General features: G+C 43.7%; 1 protein-coding gene across 5 annotated transcripts in view; it reads right to left on the reverse strand.

The window, feature by feature from the left end:
* The window catches only part of LOC139239218 (ryanodine receptor 1-like), a 506468-nt gene that overhangs the window by 401122 nt on the left and 87219 nt on the right, over positions 1-18127 (reverse strand). For all 5 annotated transcript variants that reach the window (XM_070867899.1, XM_070867895.1, XM_070867896.1 and 2 more), the window contains exons 4-5: positions 3166-3240; positions 166-244 (exon numbers count right to left, since the gene is read on the reverse strand). In XM_070867899.1, the coding sequence (XP_070724000.1) occupies positions 166-244; positions 3166-3240 (154 nt within the window). The remainder of the gene's footprint in view (positions 1-165; positions 245-3165; positions 3241-18127) is intronic.

Here is an 18127-nt window from a genome sequence, read left to right on the forward strand (position 1 = left end):
AATCTCAGCTGCCCTTTAAACATTTTCCCAGGGTTTCCACTGATCTTCAACCAAAGTTATGGTAGGCGACTGGGCAACCAGCCTCGCCACAGAAATTTTTCCCTTTAGTATATAAAACAGCACAGCCAACCAATTAAAACAAACGTCGCTCTTCTTCGAAAATACCTGAAGCATCTTCTTGCAGTCCAACGTCAAAGGATAATTTGTCTGTCATAGACCTTGAGGTTGTCAAACAACATAAATACTAGAAAGCAAAATGATGGTAAGGGTTATATGACTATGATCAGTGAAATACTGAAAATTCAAATTTGAAATTACATTCATTCTCATTATAAGAGCTTTAGTTATAACCCTATGAACAGAACTTTAGAGGCAGAATTGTTGCCACACAAATGGGGTAAGAGTTCTAAAAGCCACTGTACAATGTTTTACACACACACGTCAAAACCAAGGGGCTGAAATTGCCCCTTCCCTTAAGGCCTGTTACTGATGGAAATTGGCAGCCTCGCTGCAGAGCGTCCACCGATTTTTCGTGGAATGGCAGCCATTTTGAAAATTCCGCTGTTGTGGTATCCCGGCGGTGACCCTCTCCTCCCGCTACCGCTCTGCTATTGCCGATCCATCCTAAGTGCGTCATCAGAGCACGCATCGCCGATGTGCCCGCCGAACATGAAAATCTTCCTCCCGCTGCTCGGTGCCATTGACAGCTTTTTCTGTCGGTGCAGTGTGCTTGGGGTGCTGGCAAAATGCAGCTGCCATTAAAGGGGAGGATCTACTGCCACGGCCGGCATCTTATTTTTTTTGTCGGCCAACTGCCAGGTCTGCCGACAATTATGCCCCTGGGTTCGGCCGGGCCACCAACAGGCAGCCTGGCACCCTCTCTTGGCCGCTGGCCTGGCCGAAACCCTCCCTGGTGACCTAGTGGACCTAACTTTTTTTTTTTTTGAAATTCGTAGCCAATCGTTCCAATTCTTTGTCAAATCACAAACGCCAGAGGTCACCTTGCACATGCCAAGGATCACTCTGCGCCAATGCTCTTAGCCAAAAGGCCTAGAGCCACTGCACCGTTCCTGGAAGTACTGCAATACCAGGTTCGTGCCATGGAGGTGGATGGGTCAAGCCACCCCACACACCTCCGTGGAGGTGGATGGGTCAAGTCACCCCACCCACCTCCTGTTTCCAAAAAAGCAAGCATATACCTTCCTGACCAGGGAGAAACCACCCGGAGGTCATGGTGGCTGGTCAGGTCAGTTACGCATGATCTTAGCCGTGGAGGTGGAGGTGGATGGGTCAAGTCAAGCCACCCCACCCACCTAGTGGACCTAACTTAAAGAATAGCAACGGCTCTCCCATTTAAGTGAAGGGAAGAGACGTGGTGACGCGCTAATGTGATGGCGTCATCAGCACTATGCTGATGAGTGATAGCGGCGGACACTCGGCCCACTCCCCACTTCCCCCCCTCCCCCCCCCACTTATCGAACTTCCGCTCACCACTGCACTCCACCCCTATTGTGACCGACTTTCGGGCCTCTCGGGAAAAAAAAAACAAAGAGCAGAATTTCACAAAAGAGGCTACATCTACTGCTGCGGTAAAAACAATCGAAACACGGTAGGTGCAACCCGTTTTCGGTGGGGGCCAATTTCAACCCCCAAGTGAAACTGGGTTAGAGGGAAGGAAATAATCAGACCAAAGCAAACATAATGCAGTTCCATTTTAAAGTAATCCATTCTGTACTTATTTTGTATAATACTTTTATTTGATATTACTATTGAGAGTTCAATAGAAAAGCTTACACCAATTGGGGAAGCAGAGAAGTAGGGTTGGTTGGAGCAGAGGAGTTTGTCTGCAGTCCAAGCCGAGCAGCAAAACGGAGGTGCAACACTTTTGGAAGGCCGGTGTGATTACAGCTTGACAAGTTTACATAGACAGTTCCATTATAAATGTGGGCACACAAGGGGGCCGAAGTTCAGGGTCGCAAAGAGACCCGTTAATGCCTGCTTGCGGCGGCCATTCCGAAAAATCGAATGGCCGTCGTTTTGGGGTCAACAGGCTGACCCCAACTAAATTCAGGTCGGGGATTTTTCGGCTTGGACCCCAGACCACCCAAGTGGCATCACCGCCAATGAAATGAATAACAATAGAAATACTTACCTAACGATTTTCACCTCACTCCGGTCGGTGCACCTTTGCAGAGTGACTGCGGGCCCAGCAGCGCGGCTGCCCTTAAAGGGGAGGGCCCACTGCCTTGGCCACAGCTCAAGAATTTTTGCCGGCCAATTGTTGATCGGCCAGCAAAATACTGGCCCCGGATTCGGCCAGGCCGCCAACGGGGTGCCCAGTGGCCAAAGTTACAAAATAGCCATCATCTCTTCCCCTTTAACAGAGGGGAAAGAGCATGATGATGTACATGCGCTGTGACAGCGCCACGCTGATTGACAGCGGTGGGCGGGCCTGCCAACCCATTTTCAGCCAGTCAGCCTGGCTTTGAGTATAAGGCTGATTATGATCCATTTCCTGCAGGACTTTGAAAAAAATTCAACGTGCTGAAAAGGGATCGACTCACCAAACCAAGAGTTCCAGCGGTAAGTATCAACTCATCGGTGCGCCAGTTTCTGCCCCATTTAAAAAAAAATGACCTCACCCTTATGGGAGAGTGCTCCCTTCAGATCTATCCCACAAACCACAATAAAAATGCACTCTCTCTGTGAAATTTCATATATATTTTATATTTTCCATAAATGCTATTACGATTCGACAATAATTTATTGACTGATGTCCCTAATTCTATTAGAGAAATCTCTACAGATGAAATAGCCTCCCCAGCAGATGAGATCAGACTTTAGTGCATTTTTTATTTCCTACTATGTAGATGGGTTAGCTAAAAGACCAGTCGATTTTAAAGGATAGAGGTCCAAACAGCAATGCTTAGCAAACATACAATGATTGCTTCGCATTGCAGTCCTGAAGATATTTTGAAAAGTGAAATGTTTAGGTTTGCTGAAAAGTGACATGGCAGTCGGTAGTCACTCTGTACATTTTTCTTCCCATTAATTGATAGCAATGCAGTTCACTAAACTTTTGCAAAGATTGTTTAGAGATTAAAAAAAAAAGGAAAAAATGTAACTTAAAAAAAAACATATTATTGCCCAATTCCCATTACTTACCATGCTACTGTGGGAATGCCGGAGTAGAATAGCATGACCATACAAGAGGGTTCTATGGCCTCCTCCCTGAGAAGACTGCACATAAAAAAGGACAAACATTATCAGTTTCATAAATCAACACTTGACATACTAAACTAACACACCAGTGAAAAGAATGAAATCTAATATATGCTCTGCAACAAAACAACTTTTTATTTGTTGATGTGACTTAAGATAAAAACTACTGTAATTTAAAGATTGGGTTCCAGGTAACAAAATGTTTTTAAATCCCTTTGACTTGATGCTTGGGATAAAGAATGTCTGGAGCAATAGGTATCTACATGTTTGGGGCCGGGATCAGACGGAGATGGAAGAGCCATCAAGCAAACTGGTTCCTCTCAGTGCCATTGTTGTCTATCTACATAAATTAATTGTATCCGAAGCTACCTCGTGACCTTGAAATGTTAATTCATGCAAAGTTGGTAACTGAAGAGAGGACACAATGCCTTAGGCCATCAAAGGAATCGCATACCAATCACAATTCTAATCTACACTGTTTTATGCAGAGGAAACAACTTAAGAGACTGCCTATTGGCTCTTATTCACGTCCTGTCTAGAGTGTTATTAATATCATGACACTTTCATCTATGTCTCAAAGGAACTCTGTCTTTCGAAGCCCAGAAGAACTGGGACAATCGTAGAGCTTTTAGTTCTGTTTGACTGCTTGTTTCCACACTCAGGCTTTGAAAGGAGCTCCATGCGCATCCTTGTCATGTAAGATCCATCTGAGATTCAGTTAGATAATTCTGAAAAGAATCTGAAAAGATTTTGGACTCTTATTTTTCAGTTCAGTTATAGTATTGTACAGGTCAAAAATTATACTTGCTGCATTTATTTGCAAATAAGCTTAACTGTTATTTTTAGCCTGAATACAATGGCCTGACTGTGGTATTTTCTGGCTGAAAGTGGACAAGAAACCGTGGTGTGAAGCCCACGTAGGTCTCTGGCATATCATATACTGATAAACAGAGTGACTGGTGCCAACGAACTGGAAGATACCGGAAGCTGCTCAGAGGAATTCTGCACAAAGATGTTAAATAACCAATTCAACTTTTGATTTTGTTCAGTTCGGCAGATCACTTTCCCCCCCCCCCCAACGCAGAAACATTAACTTTCTCTCTCGTTTTCTTCAGCTTGGCAGCGCATAAACGTTAAATGTTATTTTCTTCTTCCGACGCGGCTCGGTTCGGCAGGAGCGATCAAACTTTTAATTTCGATTTTCTTCAGTTCGGCAGCAGCGATCACTTTTCGCCACTCTCGCCCCTCCTTTCTCTCACACCAATTTGTGGGAAGTCCGATGAGAACAACCAAAAAAACCACTGGAACTGCGCATGCGCAACTACTTTGCTTTGTTGGTAGTAGTCGAGTCCATTGATAGTTCCATAGCACACAATTCCATTGTGTCAGACATAATAATACAGATTTCCGTTGATGGAAGATGCAAGTCTGTTTTCGGAAACAATCTTTGAAGTGTATATATGAGTAAAGGTTGTTGGAGAAAGCCCGATTGTAACGGTCAGCTACCATAAACAGAATTACTTCAAACTTTATTAACAGTCAATATGCTCTACACTCCTGATGCACTGAAACAAATATATCATCCAGTTCATGTTTTACAATGTAGGCGTTAATCTGAAGACATACTTTGTTAAAATTAAATAAAACTGCCTTCTAATTATATTGCCTAATTTACAAACCATAATTCATAACATTACTCAGGCCATAAGATTAAGAGGTATAAAAACAGAAAAAAAGGATAGAAACAGAACTAAAAAGGAATGAAATCCAAAAGAATGTAAAGAGAACTTGATGTACTTCAAAGCAAAATGACCAGTGTTGTTTATATGGATAATCAGAGAACTTGAATGTATTAAAACTGAGCCTTCAGCTCAATAAATGGTTCAATATTAAATTCAAATTCAAATTAATCATCCTGTAACCTCACTTCAGAAAAAAATTACAGGATTGAGGTGTGGTAAGCTGAAGGCTAGGTCTGTCATGAAAATAACCCCTCCATTTCCATTTCTAAAATACAATTTTTGAATCTTATATTTACATCATAGAAAACAACACATCAACAAGAAAGGCAGCAGCGACATGCAGAAAAATAAATATTCCAGCTATGGAGATTCAGCAATGTGAATGTGGCACATCTGCCGAATATTAGTTTCAAATAGCACACCTGGATTTTGATCAGGACACACGATAAACAGGCATTATCCAGTAGGAGAGAGAGAAATGATAGATTACCTACCTTTGGTCTGGTCTTCCTCATTCTTCAATTGATGTTCAAGCCCAACTTACAGTAGGATATTGTTTGCAGTCCACCAAGCAGGGGACACTCCCTTTTAAGAAGCTCCTTAAAACTTACCTCTTTAATCAAGCTTTGGTCATCTGCTGTAATTTCTTCTTCTATGGCTCGGTGTCAGATTTATCTGTTTTGTCTTGTATCACTACTGTGAAGCGCCTTGGGACGTTTTGCTACGTTAAAGGCGCTATATAAAAGTTGTTGTTGTTGTTAAGAAACTCCCTTTACAGATCATTAGTGGATGAAGGTTAATATATCCTACCGTAGGTGGAGGTTGAACATAGGAAAAATAAAAGATTAATGCAAAATTCAGACACATTCAAATGTTTCTGGAGTCATGAAGGAAACAGTGACAAGAACGTATTGTAGAAGTATAGGGCCCAAGTTTCCATAGGATAAAAAACAGGCGCCCCTCCGAGCTGGGTGCCCGTTTTTCGCACCTAAAATGGCGCCAGAAAAAAAACGCGCTATTCTCGAGCGCTTTGCAGCTCCTTGTCTGTTTGGCGCGGCGCCCAGGGGGGCGGAGCCTACACTTGCGCCGATTTTGTAAGTGGGAGGGGGCGGATACTATTTAAATTGGAGCGTTCGCGCACGCGCAGTGTGAAGGAAACATTGGTACTCGGCCATTTTTGTAGTTCTTTGTAGCTGTTTAATTTTTGAAAATTTTTAAATAAAAGCACATTGCCATCAGCACATCAGCACTGAGGCTACCCTTCTCACTGTCTCCTTCCCCTCCCCACCCTCCACGGCAACAAACGGCGGTTTCCTCCCCCTCCCTCCCCTCCACAGCAACAAACCGCTGTCTCCTTCCCCTTCCTCCCCTCCACGGCAACAAACAGCGGTTTCCTCCCCCTCCCTCCCCTCCACGGCAACAAACGGCAGTTTCCTCCCTCTCCCTCCCCTCCACGGCAACAAACGCTGGTTTCCTCCCTCTCCCTCCCCTCCACGGCAACAAATGGCAGTTTCCTCCCTCTCCCTCCCCTCCACGGCAACAAACGCTGGTTTCCTCCCTCTCCCTCCCCTCCACAGCAACAAACGCTGGTTTCCTCCCCCTCCCTCCCCTCCACGGCAACAAACGGCAGTTTCCTCCCCCTCCCTCCCCTCCACGGCAACAAACGGCAGTTTCCTCCCCCTCCCTCCCCTCCACGGCAACAAACGCTGGTTTCCTCCCCCTCCCTCCCCTCCACAGCAACAAACGGCGGTTTCCTCCCCCTTCCTCCCCTCCACGGCAACAAACGCTGGTTTCCTCCCCCTCCCTCCCCTCCACGGCAACAAACGGCAGTTTCCTCCCCCTCCCTCCCCTCCACGGCAACAAACGCTGGTTTCCTCCCCCTCCCTCCCCTCCACAGCAACAAACGGCGGTTTCCTCCCGCGGGAACGAACGATGGCTGAAGCACTTTCACACAGGTAGGAAGATGGTTTATTTAATCTTTTCTTTGCTTATAAATGTTTATTCAGGTTGGATTTATTTGTATAATATTTGTAGAAGTATAAATAAGGATTGATTGTAGAATTTAATGACTTCCCTTCCCCCACCCCCCCCCCCCCACCTCGTTCTGGAGGCCTAATTTGTAACCTGCGCCTGATTTTTTAATGTGTAGAACAGGTTTTTTCAGTTCTACAAAAATCTTCACTTGCTCCATTCTACTTTAGTTTGGAGTACGTTTTCACTGTGGAAACTTTGAAATCAGGCATCAGTGGCCGGACACTCCCCGTTTTGAAGAAAAAAATTCTGTTCCAAAGTACACCTGTTCTACCTGACTAGAACTGCAGAAAAAAAAATGTGGAGAATTGAGATTTCTAAGATAGTCCGTTCTCCACCAGTTGCTCCTAAAAATCAGGCGCAAATCATGTGGAAACTTGGGCCCATAAAGTGGTTGTATTTTCATTTTAAATTCTTTATCAACAGTATTCTCTATGAAAGTGTTCAGCAATCTATCAGACACAAATTCTGGCTGAGAGAGTTTCTGAACATAGCCTTTCTGATATCAGCATTTTTTACATATAGAGGAACAGAAGCAAAGGTAGCTTAATCCTGTAATAAAATGGCTTGATCGATCATCAATCTATGCTTGCCTATGGGCTAACTATATAAATAGGGTCCATGATGTACATGGGATTAATTACAAAACAAATAGGGAATTGTAGAATGAGAAACCACTAATGTTAAAATTCATTTGCTTATTGTGCTTCAAATATTTTTGTACAGTTCAATTATAAATACTATGAATTTTTCTAAGTAGTAAGTTTTATTTTGTAAGGTAACATTGGCTCTCAAACATTTCTCATACAAGGATTTTGTGTAATGCTATATGATCTGCATATACACGAGGGAAATAGATTTTCAAAGAAATTGCTCTGAACAGACTTGTAAACAGAATAGGATTGCTGTTCGGAATATGTGCCACCAGTTGGAAGCTGTAGAAGCATGGGTAGCACACATGTGGTTTTCAATATGCACAGCATGTGGGCATGACTCCTTTCCCCCCACACCCTTAATCCTAAAATCAGCCCTCCAGTGTACAACACTAGTTCATAATCTGGAATTTGAAGAGCGGCACTTTTACATTGGGACTGGTTTAGCTGTGATGACAGAAAAACAATGTTCCTGTGATAGACTCTCATATTTACATTGCTAAAACCAATCAGTGATAGAATTGTAGACCCAGGAAAATATCAGAAACAAAATGAAACACTCAAATTTTCTGAATCCCTGCTTGTGGCAAACTCTTTAGAACAGCTACAATTAAGCCTGAAAAAAACAAGGACGGTCACATTGGTTGGCCTTCATTCAAAGAACAGGATTAAACAGGCCAAACTTATTTCATAAGACTTGCAGTCAACAGAAGAGGGAGAATTGCATTCCATCAGTAGGGGCTGAATCCAGGTTCTACAGCTAAAAAGGACAGTGCACTGGCTCACTGCAGTACCCATTCCGACCAAAATGTAATTTGAACTCCTGGCAATACTTTCAATCTGGATGAATATGCTCTGTCTTCATAGTTTTCTATTTTATAAGCCAGCAAGCTTTACTTATTGTAATGTACTATCGAACGCTGTGTGTTTTATTTTACCATTATGGTGGGGTGTTATTTTTGTGTACAGTATTTGAATCAGTTCAATACTGCCCTGAATTTTCCAGGAGGTATCAGTCTAATATAAAATTCTATGGTGACACAATTTTAAAACATATCGGATTGAAATTTGACTTTGGCCACAGTGTAAAATGGGCGACAGCGAATTGGCAGCCCGTTTTAACCTCGTCCGATTTTCTTTTCCATTTACTTTACTCGAAAATAAAATCGGGTGGAATGTAAAACAGGCTGCCGATTTGCTATCACCCACTTGTGCTACTGCTAAAGTCATATTTCATCCACAAAAACTGCTGAATTTATTGCTAATAGAAAGTTAGAAATGGGTATATTTATTGACATTTTAGGTATAACTGGCCGAGTAATTCCTTGCTTTTGAGGCAAGTTAGAGATACAAATGTATCAATATTTTATTTAGTCCCTATTAAGGTTTCATCATAAGTGATCCCTCATTAAGGTTTACCTCTTGTAGAGTTACACATGAATCTACTTGCTACTGCACTATATTTCTGTGGGAATGATGATAAAAAAGAGATTATACAACTTACGGCGATACATAAAATGTCCTTAAAAGGGGAAAGCATTATTCATTTCAGCTTAAGAGCTATATCTGTACTATATTTCAATTGCATAGTTGCTCTCTGACATTACTTATGCCCTTCAAAATATGCATCCTTTTAAAAAAAAAATCTCAAACAGATTTGTAAAGTATCAAAGTAATAACTAACTGGAAGTGATCTACAGTGAATGCAAACAGCAATAAAATGGTTTCAAAATCAAGAGAGAATACAGTTTTAATTACTGATTTCAACTATGGAGCTATGATAAAACAATAATGATACAAATTACCTACCTGATTAACAATGAAGACACCTCCATTTTACAAATAATGGTGTTATCAGATCATAATAACAACCATTTCACATTTAAAATTAATGTTATTTTAACTTTAGTAATCTGTATTAGCTAAGTAACCCTTTAGCTACCAGGTAAAATGTTATACAAATCACCACAAAACAAATAAACAGAGAAAATACAGAACACACCAGGTAAAATCATTTCATATCTTCTACTGTGCAGCTTACAGATGTCTTAGTGTTAACATTTCTATGTGTCGACTGCAATTTACAGAAGCCGTATTTTAGATAGGTGGAGCAGCCATAAAAGGTCATGCTGGAGATGTGGTGTATGCCTTTTAGTACAATGGCATACAGCTGTACAATGCCTTTATATGCACTTTTACGTGGTGTGTACTGTACTTTGGCTTGCTAAGGGGTTGTAACACTGGGAAGGAAAAGTGGCCCTGTTCAGCCAAATACAATGTTGTTGAAAGTGTGGCAATTTCTCATTGTCACATTTGGATGGCAAGAGAAACAAATTGGTCTAAAAAATATTACAGTAAAAAAAAAGTGTGTTCAGTAAACAAAAGTGTGTGCTCACAATATAGTGTGAACGTGCTTTTGGCTCCCAAAAATGCCAACAGTTAATTTTTAGAAGTTCAGTAACAAACCAGCAGTATCTAAATGTCGAAGTAGCTCAGGGTATACATTTAATTAAACAAAGGTGGGAATTCATTTTATGGAAGGTATTTATTATTCTCTTATCTAAATTTAGTGAGTTCAAGCTTCTGATTAGCATCGTTGCTTTCTCCCGTGATCATGGAGATGTGTTAGAGAAATATCATTCATTGTAGGGGAAGAGAAGTATTTTCAATGTACAGTTAAAAATGATGCAGAACCTGACTTTGAAAGATGACAAACATAAGATCTGAACATCTATAACTTGAGAGCAGAGAATATGTGATAAAGATAGTTGTTAAATATAATATCTATTGGTCAATTTTGTATCAGAGTTGATATGCAGGCAATTCATAATAAATGATTCCTATTGTTTTCATGATGAAATTTCCAGAGCTATGAGTGCTTTACTCTTGAGCCCCCTCCCAAGTTCATCATGAAAGAACTGCTAAATAACCAAGACGTTGGTCACAAGAGAGTAATCCTCAAAAGAAAATAGTTAGTATTGGGTCCACCAGCTACAGAGGCAACTCTACTTCAATGCAATTATATACGGCATTAGTGAGACCACACCTGGAGTAACGTGCACAGTTTTGATCTCCTTAACTTAGCAAGGATATACTTGCCTTAGAGAGGGTGCAACAAAGGTACACTAGATTGATTCCTGGGATGAGAGGGCTGTCCTATGAGCAGAGATTGAGTAGAATGGGCCTATAGAAACATAGAAAATAGGTGCAGGAGTAGGTCATTCGGCACTTCGAACCTGCACCACCATTCAATAAGATCATGGCTGATCATTCACCTCAGTACCCCTTTCCTGCTTTCTCTCCATACACCTTGATCCCTTTAGCCGTAAGGGCCACATCTAACTCACTCTTGAATATATCCAACGAACTGGCATCAACAACTCTCTGCGGTAGAGAATTCCACAGGTTAACAACTCTGAGTGAAGAAGTTTCTCATCTCGGTCCTAAATGGCTTGCTCCTTATCCTTAGACTGTGACCCCTGGTTCTGGACTTCCCCAACATTGGGAACATTCTTCCTGCTTCTAACTTGTCCAGTCCCGTCAGAATTTTATATGTTTCTATGATATCCCCTCTCATTCTTCTAAATTCCAATGACTACAGGCCCAGTCGATCCAGTCTCTCCTCATATGTCAGTCCTGCCATCCCGGGAATCAGTCTGGTGAACCTTCGCTGCACTCCCTCAATAGCAAGAACGTCCTTCCTCAGATTAGGAGACCAAAACTGAACACAATATTCCAAGTGAGGCCTCGCCAAGGTCTTGTACAACTGCAGTAAGACCTACCTGCTCCTATACTCAAATACCCTAGCTATGAAGGCCAACATACCATTTGCCTTCTTCACCGCATGCTGTACCTGCATGCCAACTTTCATGATGTACCATGACACCCAGGTCTCGTTGCACCTCCCCTTTTCCTAATCTGCCACCATTCAGATAATATTCTGCCTTCATGTTTTTGCCACCAAAGTGGATAACCTCACATTTATCCACATTATACTGCATCTGCCATGCCTTTGCCCACTCACCTAACCTGTCCAAGTCACCCTGCAGCCTCTTAGCATCCTCCTCACAGCTCACACCGCCACCCAGCTGTCATCTGCAAACTTGGAGATATTACACTCAATTCCTTCATCTAAATCATTGATGTATATTGTAAATAGCTGGGGTCCCAGCACTGAGCTCTGCGGCACCCCACTAGTCACTGCCTGCCATTCTGAAAAGGACCCCTTTATCCAGACTCTCTGCTTCCTGTCTGCCAACCAGTTCTCTATCCACGTCAATACATTACCCCCAATACCATGTGCTTTGATCTTGCACACCAATCTCTTGTGTGGGACCTTGTCAAAAGCCTTTTGAAAATCCAAATACACCACATCCACTGGTTCTCCCTTGTCCACTCTAGTTACATTCTCAAAAAATTCTCGAAGATTTGTCAAGCATGATTTCCCTTCATAAATCCATGCTGACTTGGACCGATCCTGTCACTGATTTCCAAATGCGCTGCTATTTCATCTTTAATAATTGATTCCAACATTTTCCCCACTACTGATGTCAGGCTAACCGGCCTATAATTCCCCGTCGTCGATGCCTGCTCTTGTTGATAGGAGGTTCCCGAGAAATGGGAAGTGGTCCACAGTGTCCAGGGCCGCACCGTGGATCTTGCTGACTGGGGGGCAGTGATGTGCGGTGAAGACAGGCTGGTGGAGGACCTTTTTCTTACGGATGTTTAGCGTAAGGCCCATGCTTTCGTACGCCTCAGTAAATACGGCGACTATGTCCTGGAGTACAGCCTCTGTATGTGCGCAGACGCAGGCGTCATCCCCGTACTGTAGCTTGACGACTTCTTCGACCTTACAATGCCTTTGGCACTGTCAACCACGAGGGTCTATGGAGCGTCCTCCTCCGTTTCGGATGCCCCCAAAAGTTCGTCACCATCCTCCGCCTGCTTCACGACGACATGCAGGCCGTGATCCTTACCAACGGATCCATCACAGACCCAATCCACGTCCGGACTGGGGTCAAACAGGGCTGCGTCATCGCCCCAACCCTCTTCTCAATCTTTCTCGCCGCCATGCTCCACCTCACAGTCAACAAGCTCCCCGCTGGAGTGGAATCAAGGGATATGGGGATAGGGCGGGATAGTGGTGTTGAGGTAGAAGATGACATTATTGAATGGCAGAGCAGGCTCGAGGAGCCGTATGCTCCTATTTAGGTTCTTATGTAATGTACCCAGAACCAGGGGTCACAGTCTAAGGATAAGGGGTAAGCCATTTAGGACCGAGATGAGGAGAAACTTCTTCACCCAGAGAATGGTGAACCTGTGGGAATTCTCTACCACAGAAAGTAGTTGAGGCCAATTCACTAAATATATTCAAAAGGGAGTTAGATGAAGTCCTTACTACTCGGGGGATCAAGGGGTATGGCGAGAAAGCAGGAAGGGGGGACTGAAGTTTCATATTCAGCCATGAACTCATTGAATGGTGGTGCAGGCTAGAAGGGCTGAATGGTCTGCTCCTGCACCTATTTTCTATGTTTCTATGTTTCTATGTATTTCATGAAAAATTTATGTTTGGAGGAAGAGACAATTACAAACTCAATCTTATTCCTTCAAGACTCAAACTGGAATATATGTACTGATACCATATGTATTACTAACCAACAACCTGATTTTGTGTCTCAAAAATGGCTTTGCTTTATCCAACTGTATCTGAAGGTCCCAGGTTCAATCCCTACTCTATATTAGGTAGCCAATTGACCTGGACAGCAGTGAAGGTTCTGTCATTGATATTAGCATTGCAGACTAGAAAAAATTGTAAAAAAATAATGGAATTCCTGAGTCTAATGGCTATGCAGACTCTTTTGCATCAGTTATTTCAGTGTCGGTATCGGGGAGAGGTACGAGCAGGCTTGATAGCACAAGTGACTGAACAGCCCATTGTCTGTGGTGAAGTACCAGATGGCCACTGATGCCGACTGAGTTCCATCTTCAGGAAAGGAGGGGTGAGAGAAGAAAATGAGACAGCAAAATTGAGGAAGAAAAATAAAAATATTTCATTCTTGAGATGTTTAAAGTTCAAATCAAAAAGATTCCCAGACCAGAAGGTACCTGTCCAAATATAGCATGGCTTTGTAGCAGGTAGGACAATATGCAAACGAATGCTGAACCTCTGACATACGTTTGAACAATGGGACTGGCATCTAGGAGTCAGATCCTGATGTGGACGGATGCAAATATCCGAGTTCAACTGCAGCTAAAGGAATAGGAATCTGCTAAGTACATCTGGACAGGTCGCAGTCATGAGGATCTCCAGCTTTTCAACTCATAGTAAAGTAAATATTTCCTCTCAGGAAGAAGGTGTAGCAAAATAACTTTTATTGTGGGTAGTACTATACATTGAAATTACTTTCCCCACAAAGTGACCATCTTCTTTCCAAAGTCTATGGGCCCAAGTTTCCAAAGAAAAAAAACGGGCGCCCCTCCGAGCTGGGCGCCCGTTTTTCACGCCTAAAACGGCGCCTAAAAAAATCCTCGGTATTATGCACCTACTTACAGGTCCTCTGGCCCTCGGCGCAGCCAGGTCCCGGCGCTGAAAACAGTGCCGGGACCTCTGCACATGCGCGCTACAGTCGGCACGCAAGTGCAGTAGCTCCAGGCGCCGAACTGTGTGGGAGGGGCCCGAAGCACGCAGCCCCTAGCCCTGACCCAATGGCCTCACTGGGGCTCCTCCCACGGCCAGCTCCTGCTCCCCGCCTGACCAGACACGACACTCGCTCTCGCTTCCCGCCCACCCCCCGCCGACCAGACCCGACACCCGCCTCGACGCGACACCCGCTTCCCCCCCCCCGACCCGACACCCGCTCCCCCCCCCGCCCCGAGACCCGCTCCCCCCCCCCCGATCCGACACCCGCTCCCCCCCCCGCCCTGAGACCCGATCTCCCTCTCCCCCCCCTCTGCCATCCCCCTCTCCTCTCTCCCCCTCCTCTCTTCCCTCCCCCACCCTCTCCTCCTCTCCCCTCTCCCCCTCTCTCTCTCTCCCTCCCTCCCCCCCCTCCCCCCCTCTCTCTCCCTCCCCCCCTCTCTCTCCCTCCCCCCCCTCTCTCTCCCTCCCCCCCCTCTCTCTCCCTCCCTCCCTCCCTCTCCCTCTCTCCCTCCCTCCCTCCCCCCTCTCTATCTCCCTCCCTCCCCCCTCTCTCTCTCCCTCCCTCCCCCCTCTCTATCTCTCTCTCTCTCTCCCCCCTCTCTTTCTCCCTCCCTCCCCCTCTCTCTCTCTCCCCCCCTCCCTCTCTCTCTCTCTCTCCCCCTCCCTCTCTCTCTCTCTCTCTCTCCCCCCCTCTCTCTTCTCTCTCCCCCCCTCTCTCTTCTCTCTCCCCCCCTCTCTCTTCTCTCTCCCCCCTCTCTCTTCTCTCTCCCCCCCTCTCTCTTCTCTCTCCCCCCCTCTCTCTCTCCACGCCCCTTTCTCTCTCCCTCTCTCTCCCTCCCCCCCTCTCTCTCTCCCTCCCCCCCCCCTCTCTCTCTCTCTCTCTCTCCCTCCCCCCCTCTCTCTCTCTCTCTCTCTCCCTCCCCCCTCTCTCTCTCTCTCTCTCCCTCCCCCCCTCTCTCTCGCTCTCTCCCTCCCCCCCTCCATCTCTCTCTCTCTCTCTCTCTCTCCCCCCCTCTCTCTCTCTCTCTCTCCCTCTCCCCCCCTCTCTCTCTCTCTCTCCCTCTCCCCCCCTCTCTCTCTCTCTCCCCCCCTCTCTCTCTCTCTCCCTCCCCCCCCTCTCTCTCTCCCTCCCCCCCCTCTCTCTCTCCCTCCCTCTCCCTCCCTCCCTCCCTCCCTCTCCCTCCCTCCTTCTCTCTCTCCCCCCCCTCCCGCTCAGCGGCACGAACGGCTGCAGAATTCTCCCTGGCTGAAGCACTTTCACACAGGTAGGAAGATGGTTTATTTAATCTTTTCTTGGCTTATAAATGTTTATTCAGGTTGGATTTATTTGTATAATATTTGTAGAAGTATAAATAAGGATTTATTGTCGAATTTAATGAGTTCCCTTCCCCCCCCTCCCCCCCACCTCGTTCTGGACGACTAATTTGTAAACTGCGCCTGATTTTTTAATGTGGAGAACAGGTTTTTTCAGTTCTACAAAAATCTTCACTGGCTCCATTCTACTTTAGTTTGGAGTACATTTTCACTGTGGAAACTTTCAAATCGGGCGTCAGTGGCCGGACACGCCCCCTTTTGAAGAAAAAATTCTGTTCTAAACTAGAACTGTTCTACCTGACCAGAACCGCAGAAAAAAAAATGTGGAGAATTGCGATTTCTAAAATAGTCCGTTCTCCACCAGTTGCTCCTAAAAATCAGGCGCGAATCATGTGGAAACTTGGGCCCTATGAAACTATCAAGAAATTTGCTGGGAAAAAAAGGTGAGAAACCCTACGATCAGGTAGAGTGCATTACCAGATATTCCATTATTATTCCCAACCTCAGCAAAGCACCCTTTGCTTTGTCAAGTGATACTTTTCTTTCAGTGGTAGCAAAGATGAGAAATCTAGTGAAATGAAAAGCAAAGAAAACCAGAGACAAAATCTGAACATAAACTAGATAACAGTCAAGATAATTATGATTATAAAAGCAACAGGTGTAATAGGTTAAGAAATTGTTCTTTGTGAGTTATGAATTATGAGATTTTACCTATGTTCTTGAAACTACAAAGAATAACAACCTAAAGTGAATTTGTTTTCCTGTGAAATATTGTGTTCTTAGTTAACATTGACACCATTTAAAAAAAGGACTTCAGAGGAAAGAAATGATTTAACATATTGTGGTAAAATGAATGCAATGACATGAGATCTTTATGTAATGTATGAACAGGGCCTTTATGAGTGAAGTGAAATGTGTTAGAGCTCATGCACTGACTGCTAATCACCTATAAAAGGGATTTAAAATGGTTTAAATAAGGGGCACAGCAACAAAACCACAGAGCAGTACAGACACACAAACATACCCATTTGTCCAGATCAAGAGGCTTGCATAGTGGATAAAAAATGAAAAGCAGAAAAAGTATATTATTTTCAATTTGCACCACATTCTGGACTGTTCCCCGCCCCACCCCACTATTCCAGTGGCCAACGACAACTCTGATGACACAGTGATCTAGAACAAAGCAGATATTACGATATGTCCAATTAACTGAAATCTGGTGAAGTATAATATCTGGTAAAGTATAATATCTGATGGCCAAAAATAGTGGTAACGGTGACACAATGGTCATTGGCTATTTTAGATTGCGGGCTAGTTAATCACTGGAATCTAGGGCAATTTATCTCCTGTTAACTGCTGCAAGTGGGGAAGCCACAGTATTGACCCAAAAATTTTTTTTATTTCTAACCACAATCAGAAATATTTTACGAAATGTAGTTTGCTGTAAAATAATAGAAACAAAAAGATGACATGTACTGCAGTTACCAAAACGCATTCTTTAACTATAACTTGTCTAATCAGATCTAGAGCAGTATAAAACTTGTGGTTTCAGATAAAGTCAGCTCATCATTTAAAATCCGTCATAACATAGTCCTGCTAGTACAACATACATTTACTCGCAGATATCCAAATGTATAGCATCAGTGTTTTGCAATGAAATAAATAAAACATACCACTTGTGCATACTGCAGGGTTACTTGTATGTGACCTGAACCTTTCAAGTATCTTTGCACATATTTTTATCCTGTGTGTATGCCTTAATTCAAAAATTTACCCTACAAATATCAAACTACTAATATCAGAAGACTTGGGCATTTTTGTGTACATTGGGTTATGCCCATAAGACCTATGCTAAATTTAACACTAAAAAGTCAGAAAAATTGTTGACAATGTTTATTCGGATCAAAGTTGAATTCTGGTTTGTTGATGGAAGTGCAAGGATTGTCTGACAGAAATGGATCCAGGTTGAATTTGGACTCCAAAGGGCAGCACAGTAGCTATGTTACCTGTGAAGATTGTGAGACTCAGAAATGTGGTCTGTGATGCAAAAAGCATTTTATTTATTCAAGGATAGCTGTGGAAAATAATTGCATTAGGTGTAAAGTTTTTCCACATCACAACTTGTAATGCAGTCAATTGTTTTCAACACCAGTCCAATTAATTGTGTCAGAGAAAGTGAACTATATGCACTGTTAAAGTAAGAATTTTCATGGCAGAAGGAGCTTAGTTCTGCAGAAAAACTAGCTAAAGCGTAAATAAGTGTTTTTAATTGATTTTTCTTGAGCCAGATGGTTAAGTAATTTAATCTGGATGTTCAGCACTTGAATGTCAAATAGAATTAATTACTTAACTTCAGTTAAAGTCAGAAGACCAGTCTGAGTCAGGGTTTCAGGTCCAGCAGGCAAACAGGACTTATGCTTGGACTTATTGGAGTTTAGAAGAATGAGAGTTGATCTTATTGAAACATATAGGATTCTGAGGGTGCTCGATAGGGCAGAATGGAGGAATCTAGATCTAGGGGGAAT

Source organism: Pristiophorus japonicus, chromosome 26 (assembly GCF_044704955.1).
Source record: "Pristiophorus japonicus isolate sPriJap1 chromosome 26, sPriJap1.hap1, whole genome shotgun sequence".
NCBI classification, from domain to species: Eukaryota; Metazoa; Chordata; class Chondrichthyes; family Pristiophoridae; genus Pristiophorus; species Pristiophorus japonicus.